The 9,835-nt window shown below is 41.4% G+C and overlaps 1 protein-coding gene across 1 annotated transcript; it reads left to right on the top strand.

Annotated features, from left to right (window-relative positions):
* Positions 1–764: 764 nt before the first annotated feature.
* LOC114666500 (tigger transposable element-derived protein 4-like) lies at positions 765–2,611 on the top strand. The gene has a single exon (XM_028821396.2). The coding sequence runs from the start codon at positions 792–794 to the stop codon at positions 2,346–2,348; it is 1,557 nt and encodes a 518-aa protein (XP_028677229.1). The 5' UTR covers positions 765–791; the 3' UTR covers positions 2,349–2,611.
* Positions 2,612–9,835: the final 7,224 nt, after the last annotated feature.

The raw sequence follows: 9,835 nt of genomic DNA, 5'->3' as shown, positions 1-9,835 counted from the left end.
AAAGCTCTTTATCAACAAAATTTCACCGTCTGTATGGAAAAAATTAAGGAAGACTTGCATAGATGGTCAACCCTTCATCTCACTCTAGCTGGAAGAATTAACATTGTTAAGATGAATATCCTTCCTAAGCTTCTCTTTTTATTTCAAAACATTCCAATATACATCAATAAATATTTTTTAAGCAATTACAGTCGATTCCGATTAATTGGACCACCGGTTAATCGGACCAGCTGCTTATTCGGACCGAATCCTAAAGAACCGAACCAGATCATATTACATAAGCTTAATATTGTTCGCTTATTTGGACCAAAATTCCGTTTACTCGGACCAAAGAACGTGACAGAGAATAAGAAAAAGAAGCCACAAGTCGCCCGCGGAAAGCAGATGTAAAGCGTGTCAGCGACATCGGGAGGATCCCTGGGCTCCCCAGGAGAATTTATGCTTTTATCAAAGGTCAGGAAGTTGGAAAATTTGTACTAAGTGCAAACCAGTGAGGGTGAACATGCCTACCCTTTCTTTCCTAAAACAGACTGCCCAGTAGCCGGCGACATGAAGTCAAGTGTAAACAAGAGTGTCCGTGCAAGGAATTCCCTCCTGTCAATCAGGATTAAAGTTTACACGAGAAAGTTTTTGCTTCAAGAAAGTCAAACTGGACACTTTTAGTGCCGAAGCTTTGAATGGCGAGCATTTTGTGGCTCTCCTGACCTCTACATCTTGACCCGGAAAACACCAAGATTTCATCAGAACTCTTTTAGTCTGTGAACTGTGCGTGTCTTGTCTCCCCTGCCAAAATGTCACGGCGGGACTTGACGTTAGCTGAAAAAATTGATTTCCTGGATCAGATCAGGCAACAACCACCAAACACTAGTCAGCGTCGGTTGGTTGAAATTACCGGCTTGGCAAAGACTACAATTTCGCACTTGTTAAAACAAGAGAATGAGCTGCGAGAAGAATGGGCACAATGTGAAAGACGACGAGGAACTTCTCAAAAACGGAAGCGTGAAGGCAAGGATCCAGACGTCGATGAGGCCCTTAATGAATGGTTTGCCATTGTTACTGGACGAGGTGTGCGAGTAAGCGGCCCAATGTTAAAGTGCAAAGCAGAAGAACTCGCTAAAAAGCTGGGCCACAATGATTTCAAAGCTACGGATGGTTGGTTGTCTCGATGGAAATCTAGACATGACATAAAATTCAAGAAAGCACATGGCGAGAAAGAAAGTGCTGATGGTGCAGGTGCTGAAAAATGGAAATCAACAAAACTTCCCGAGATTCATGAAAAATTCCAAGCAGATAACATCTACAATGCAGATGAAACCGGGCTGTATTATCGTGCCACACCGGACGGCTCCTTAAGTTACAATCATGTTGCACTCTCTGGCTCCAAAAAAGTGATGGATCGCGTTACTGTCTTGTGCTGCTCAAACATGTCAGGAACGGACAAGAGGAAGCTGTTGGTTATAGGAAAAAGTGCCAAGCCTCGCTGCTTTAAGGGACTTAAAATGGACAGTTTACCAGTTGTGTATCGTGCGAGTAGAAATGCGTGGATGACCTCTGAACTTTTTAAAGAATGGCTGAAGGATTGGGACAGAGAGCTACAATGCCAGTCGAGAAAAGTGTTGCTCCTTCTTGACAATTGTGCAGCACATCCTCGTTTACATTGCTTGAAGAACATCCAACTGGAATTTCTACCTCCCAGGACCACAGCTTTGGTGCAGCCAATGGACATGGGCATCATCAAAAATTTGAAGATCTTTTATCGTGCAAGGTTGGTTAATTATGTCCTTGAAGCAACTGAAGAAAATTTGCTGACCTCATCGTCAACAGCAACAGAAGTCAGTGCGAAGGTCAACGTCTTACAAGCAGTTACATTTGTGGCCGATAGCTGGCGAAAAATCAGCAGTGAGACAATTCAGAACTGTTTTTCTCACAGTGGCTTTAGGCATTTGATCTTGCAGATGGATGTGGACATGCCGATTGAGAGTGAAAAGAATGATGAAAATGTGGAACTTCAACAGGTCGAAAATTACGAAGAATTTTTATCTATCGACAACGAGCTTCACTGCTACGATAAAAATGAAGATTACGATGCTTCAATTGTTGCTCGAATTGTAGCGAAACACATGACAGCATCGGAAGACCAGGAAAGTAATGATGATGACCCTAATGAGTTAGTGCAAGTGACAACACAGGATGCTAGGAAATGCATCGAAATTTTGTGCCGCTATTTCATGCAGGAGGGAAATGAAGGCAGTCCCATTGATACGTTAGATGTTTGTGGTGATTTTGTTCAAGTGCAGTGCGTCAACAGAATGCGTCAGATCACACTAGACAAGTTCTTCAAACATTGACTGGAATTTGGTAATGTAACCTTTTTTATTGTGCGTCGCATGCTGAGTGTCGTGTAGATCGTTTCGAAGAATTTGTAGATTTCTTTTTCAGTAAACAAAGTTGTAAGCAACCGTACGTGTACATGTACGTAGTTCTTGTTTGTACGTTCGCCATACACGTGTGCAGCACAATAAAAGTCATAATGACATTTTAATATGTTACTTATAGCACGTCCCATCTTGGTTGCACATGTATAGGGCATGTTTGTGTAATCAGACCAACCGGTTATTAGGACCAAAACGATCGCGTCCCGATGTGGTCCGATTAACCGGAATCGACTGTACATTCAACCATAATTTCATTTATTTGGAACTTAAAACATCCACGTATTAAAAGAGCGACCCTACAAAGACCTAAGGCAGAAGGTGGCATGGCACTACCTAACTTTCAGTTTTATTACTGGGCAGCAAACATACAAGCTATAAAAACCTGGACACAAATAGATGAACATACACAGGCTTGGTCCGCAATAGAAATAAAATCCTGCAGTACTTCTTTATATTCCCTACTTTATGCCCCAACAAATGCAAGTTATCACCAATATATTAATAACCCAATTGTGCTTCACTCACTCAGAATATAGAACCAATGTAGAAAGCATTTTAAGATGGAGAATCTTTTATCTGTGGCACCTCTGCATGAGAACCACCTTTTTCAACCCTCGCAAACATATGCAGTTTTTAATATCTGGAAAACATTTGGGATTAAATTGCTTAGAGATCTTTATATAGACAACATCTTTGCATTCCATGAACAATTACATTCCAAATTTAACTTTCCAACAACACATTTCTTTCACTATTTTCAAATTAGAAACTTTGTTAAACAGAACCTGCCCAATTTCCCTCACCTCCCACCTCCCTCTATGCTGGAAAAAATATTGCTCAGTTTCGAGGAGTCAGACAGCATTTCTGCAATATATAAAACTAGGGGGCTCCGCCCCCTGCTCGCTTCGCTCGCCAACCCCTGGTGTTGGGAATGACAAAGAGCGTGATGTATGAATGAGATATAGAATAGTGTGAAGGTGTAGATGATGCAAATAGAAAGCAAACAATAAAGTGTGTGGCACAGTGTAAAGGTTTATTTGAAAATTTCTTTGTACACGCCGTTTAAGTGTAAAAGGTAATTCCAGCTCAGAACTTGTAAGGTCATTTAAGATGGTTATTGTTGTGATCAGAGTCAAGTTTGTCAGAGCTTAGAAAGAGTTGTGTCTCTCCAGGAAGTAATGGAATGACTTGGGTATTAATGTTTTCCACATTAATATTTTTTGGACATAATATAGTGCGTTGTGTTAAAAGGGGCATTTGGTCTAATGAGATTGCTGTTCCAAATCTCTCTGTAACTAAGTCGTCGCAGATTAAGGCTTGAGGAATTGTAATAATATGTGGCTGAAGTCCATCTGTATTGGTGAGTGTACCATCTCTCAGTTGTAATAAGCAATTGTTATGATCTGGTTCTGGACATTGCATCTTTTTTACTAACTGTATCTTTTGAAAGCAATGCCAATTGTCTGCGTATTTTAAGGTGCACTGAACAATAGCTGAGTGGATGGCATCTGGAAGAATAGCTAATCACTGTCTAAAATCTCCTCCTCATAAAAGTACCTTTCCTCCAAATGGAATATTATTATTCATAAACGTTTGTAGAAGTTTATGAATGGTGTTGAGTAAGTGACTTCATGCCATTGAACATTCATCAATAAACAACATTTTTTCAAGACGGATGTCACGTGCAGTGCCACCGTTAATGTTCATAGTGGATACCGATTTGTAGGATCTAATGCAGTTGTTAAAGATTTCACTTTCAGGTACATCGTTAGTTAGAAGCTTTTGTAGATATTCAGTATATGAATGTAAAGGAGGCAGTCTAATTTGACCCTTTTGACAACAACGTGTAAATGTATAACTTGTATTGCCAGTTGTTTCTTCAGGGAAGTGAACTGAATGACAATGATTGCAAATGACATTCATTAATCCGAATGAATTTTCCTGGTGTATGTTTTCCTTGTGTAGTTTGAGAGGCGCGTTGTTGCATGTGTAGTATTTGGGACGTGTTGTTTTGGAGCTGTAATCGATTTGCCTGTGCTGTGTGAGAAGCCCGTTGTAGCCTTCGCTGCCATTAACGTATGTCTGAGACGGGAGGTGTTTCGTTTTGAATCCGTGCCTGTTGTGATGCAGCACTTTGATTGATAGTTTGCGTAATGTGGATCTAGGATGTAGATTTGTGCATATTTGCGTTGTTGATTTGTTTCAGGGTGCACTGTTCCAATGCGATGCAGTATTTGTGCACATATGCGAAAGCAGTATGGGCCATTGCCTTTTGGTGGCCTGATATTTACTCCGGTATATGCAAAAGCAAATGAACTATTGTAGGATCTAATGCAGTTCATAAAGTTTTTACTTTTAGGTACATCGTTAGTTAGAAGCTTTAGTTGAGCTTTGCGTTTTTGGAGTCGAGACATTTTTTCTTTTAGAAATATGGATAAGTAATAAGGAGTATTGCACTCACTGTTAATATGGAGCCTTTTCTGCGGTTGAACGGTTAATAGTGCCTTATTGTAATGAGATCCACCTATGCTGCATAGCCGTCTATTTTGTTGTTTCTTTCGTGTTCGTGTGTTTGTTCCTGTTATCATTTCCTTTTCGTTTTGTACCCGTGACCGTGTATTCATGACTTGTTTCTTTCTCAGCATGCGAAATATGGATAAGTAATAAGGAGGATCGCAGTCACCGTTAATATGTTTCCTTTTCTGCAGTTGAACGGTTAATAGTGCTTTATTGTAAGGAGATCCACCAATGCTGACACCTATGCTGTCTAGTGTGAAGGTGTTGATGTTCACTTTAGAATATGTGGCTTTGGGTGTCACTTCTTATGGATGTGTGTGTGTGTGTGTGTGTGGGGGGGGGGGGGTGAGGATTGTTGTTGCGCGAGCGTCTTCTTTCTTTTTGTGTTCCTGTGTCTGGTTGAATCCCCCTCTTTGTGTGTGTCCCGTCCCTTGCTTGTAGGGTCTGTGGGGTGGTTTTGTGTTCTTTTTTTTGTGTTCCATGGGCTTGTTGAATCCCCCTCTTGGTGTGTGTCCCGTCTGGTGCCTGTAGGGGGGGGGGGGGGTGCCTTGCTGTTGTGCGCGAGCCTCTTTTTTTTTTTTTTTTTTTTTTTTTTGGGTCTAGTTTCGTGTGCAATGTGTTTTGTGCTTTACTTGCGTTTGAATACTTTGTTATGTGCCTTTTCCTTTTTTCGGTGCTCTTTGCGCCTCATTTCTCCATTTTTCCTGTGCTCACTCCTTTTTTCTGTGGTCTTGTCCGCCTCTCGCGGCCCCTCATCCGCCTCTCTCGCCCTCTTTTGTCTGCCTTTCTCGGCTCCTCAGCCGACTCTCGCGGACTCTTTTTGCGCCTGCGCAGTACGTCTTTTTGCAGCTACGGCCCATTGCCGGATGTGCCTGCGTCCATCATCCGGTTTAGCATTCTCGGTTAGTAATATGGATTATTTTACAGTCCCTCCCTTTCAAAGATCCAAGAGGACAATGGGAAAAGGATCTGTCACTCAACATATCAGAAAAGGAGTAGAAGGTAGCAATGCAGAGAATTCATTCGAGCTCCATATGCACAAAGCATACAATTATTCAACTCAAAATCATATATCAAGCACATCTGTCTCACTTAAAACTGTCCAAAATGTTTCCAGGGCAAGATCCAACCTGCGAACGCTGCCATCAAGTTCCAGTCTCACTGGGTCACATGTTCTGGACCTGCACCAAATTAACATCATTCTGGACAAAAATTTTTAAGTGCCTTTCAGACAGCCTTGGGGTCACAATCATCCTAAACCGTTAACAGCTGTGTTTGGTTTTCTTCCAGATGGGCTTAAAATGGAGAAGGACAAACAAACTGTGATTGGCTTCACTACACTATTGGCACACAGACGTGTTTTGCTAAACTGGAAGAATCCTAACTCTCCTCTTTTAAGTCAGTGGGTAACTGATGTTTTATACTATTTGAAATTGGAAAAAATCAAATTCTCAGTTAGAGGATCTGTGCAAAACTTTTTCAAAACCGGTCAGGATCTAATCAATAATATTTTAGAATAAGCTTTTAAAGCACCGAGGAAGCAGATTCTCATCCCATTCCTTTTTCTTCTCCATTTATCTTTATCCGCCTATTAATCTCATCAATTTAGTTATTTTTATAAGCTCTAAGTTTTACTCCGTTGGCCATGCTCTCTTTCTCAGAGGTAGGGGTTGATTTGTTTTCAGTCCTATTTTTTGTAAAAATTGACTATTTGTATGGAATGATTACAATAAAATTTAAAAAAAATAAAAAATCTGAAGGTGGAGGGTGGTCCCTTGAATGTGATATCATCGTGGCCTTTGAACACTTAAACGAGAAAACAGGTGTAACACTCTTCTAGGTAGCAATGTCTAGGTGATCATTTTGGAAGAAATGTATGAGTGTAGTGTTTTGTTTCTACAATGCATATCACAGTGGTTTGTTTTGCTGATTTTACAGCCCCAGAATACTGGGTTCATATCCCAGCCTAGCCACTATCTGAGTGAAGTTTTCACATTCTCCATCTTGGCTGTATGTTCTTTATTTTTCTAAGGATAGTTGTTGACGTATTCTGAGTGTGTAAGTGAAGTGTCTTGGGTGCACTTGCACCTCATTAAAGGCTGTTTCACAACTGCATGCTCCATGTATAGGCCATAGTCCCCAGGGTCCTGAATTAGGTTTAGCAGTTTTAAAAATAAAGGATGGATGAATAGGACATGCATGCTGATGTGGTGGTTCACAGACAAGACAATTGGTGTTTCCATGTTTTTCATGGCTCCACTGCAAGGATTTGAAATGGTACACAGGGAGCATGGGAATGGGGAAAACATGGAAATATTTCATAATCTGCACAAATACCTCATCTTGGAATCCATTCTTTCTTCACCTTTACTGCCACAAAAATGATACATGACTTAGACGTGGTGGGTTACATAATGTGTCTGCTTCTGGCCTTACCTCAGCTGACTTAATTAGCACAAAAAATCTGTCAGGTGAGTCAGTCAGTCAGTGAGTTACACTTCTTATTGATGCGCTCTGCTAATCTGGTCCTGTGCTTCTCAAGGCAACACAATCATTACTGCGAAAATCAAAATCTGATTCAGCATGGAGCCTCATGTCCTGCACCTGCTGCTGTACCTACGCCAACGGTACACAGTTTATAGTGACGCGCTCCTATTGTGTCTGTAGGTTGTTCTTCTGGTTCATATCACTGCATACCTTCGAAAGTTAGGTGTCAATAAACCTAGGACTGTGCAGATTCTGTGAGGCTGGTGCTGTAAACTCAGTCCTACACAAAGCTCTGACTGTGTTTACTTTAGAAATCAGCAACAGACTCTTCTGTTTTTCTCAATATTAGTGACATGGTTTAAAAGACAGCCATTCGCCCACCACACACTGGGCTTCGGACAGTAGTCTCAAACTAGGGATTCATTATTGCTCATTTCCACTAATTTTTTTCCCAGGCAGAGCTGCAAGCAAAGGAAACTTAAAAGTGGAAATGAGCTCCCCGCCTGACACCAATTATCCCCGTTGTGCTGCAAGCAGCAGGAAGAAGCTTGTAAACTTCTAGTCCTTTTGCGATTACAGGCAGTTCTAAAATCATTTGCCTGCGATATTCGCTGGTATATATCATAGGCACATGGGCTGTTCACCAAGGACATACAGCTCATAATCAAAAAGATGACTGGATGCCAACAGCCTGTTAAAGCGTCAAACCAACCGGACCCCACACAAATAACTGCATAACTGAAAAATGACCCCAGCTCAAGCAACAGGCTCCACTGACTGTGGAGAAATTCAAATATGTCATCCACTTAAAATTTGGTTAACAACCGGACCCCACACAAATAACTGCATAACTGAAAAATGACCCCAGCTCAAGCAACAGGCTCCACTGACTGTGGAGAAATTCAAATACAGATGCTGGTCATAAAATTAGAATATCATGACAAAGTTGATTTATTTCAGTAATTCCATTCAAAAAGTGAAACTTGTATATTAGATTCATTCATTACACACAGACTGACGTATTTCAAATGTTTATTTCTTTTAATGTTGATGATTATAACTGACAACTAATGAAAGTCCCAAATTCAGTATCTCGGAAAATTAGAATATTGCGAAAAGGTTCAATATTGAAGACACCTGGTGCCACACTCTAATTAGCTAATTAACTCAAAACACCTGCAAAAGCCTTTAAATGGTCTCTCAGTCTAGTTCTGTAAGCTACACAATCATGGGGAAGACTGCTGACTTGACAGTTGTCCAAAAGACGACCATTGACACCTTGCACAAGGAGGGCAAGACACAAAAGGTCATTGCTAAAGAGGCTGGCTGTTCACAGAGCTCTGTGTCCAAGCACATTAATACAGAGGCGAAGGGAAGGACAAGATGTGGTAGAAAAAAAGTGTACAAGCAATAGGGATAACCGCACCCTGGACAGGATTGTGAAACAAAGAGTGGACTGCAGCTGGAGTCAGTGCTTCAAGAACCACCACGCACAGACGTATGCAAGACATGGGTTTCAGCTGTCGCATTCCTTGTGTCAAGCCACTCTTGAACAAGAGACAGCGTCAGAAGCGTCTCGCCTGGGCTAAAGACAAAAAGGACTGGACTGCTGCTGAGTGGTCCAAAGTTATGTTCTCCGATGAAAGTAAATTTTGCATTTCCTTTGGAAATCAAGGTCCCAGAGTCTGGAGGAAGAGAGGAGAGGCACAGAATCCACGTTGCGTGAGGTCCAGTGTAAAGTTTCCACAGTCAGTGATGGTTTGGGGTGCCATGTCATCTGCTGGTGTTGGTCCATTGTGTTTTCTGAGGTCCAAGGTCAACGCAGCCGTCTACCAGGAAGTTTTAGAGCACTTCATGCTTCCTGCTGCTGACGAACTTTATGGAGATGCAGATTTCATTTTCCAACAGGACCTGGCACCTGCACACAGTGCCAAAGCTACCAGTACCTGGTTTAAGGACCATGGTATCCCTGTTCTTGATTGGCCAGCAAACTCGCCTGACCTTAACCCCATAGAAAATCTATGGGGTATTGTGAAGAGGAAGATGCAATACGCCAGACCCAACAATTCAGAAGAGCTGAAGGCCACTATCAGAGCAACATGGGCTCTCATAACACCTGAGCAGTGCCACAGACTGATCGACTCCATGCCACGCCGCATTGCTGCAGTAATCCAGGCCAAAGGAGCCCCAACTAAATATTGACTGCTACACATGCTCATACTTTTCATGTTCATACCTTTCAGTTGGCCAATATTTCTAAAAATCCTTTTTTTGGATTGGTCTTAATTGATATTCTAATTTTCCGAGATACTGAATTTGGGACTTTCATTAGTTGTCAGTTATAATCATCAACATTAAAAGAAATAAACATTTGAAATACATCAGTCTGTGTGTAA

Source organism: Erpetoichthys calabaricus, chromosome 16, assembly GCF_900747795.2.
Source record: "Erpetoichthys calabaricus chromosome 16, fErpCal1.3, whole genome shotgun sequence".
Lineage (NCBI taxonomy): Eukaryota > Metazoa > Chordata > Cladistia > Polypteriformes > Polypteridae > Erpetoichthys > Erpetoichthys calabaricus.
This window is presented reverse-complemented; position numbering and strand designations above follow the sequence as displayed.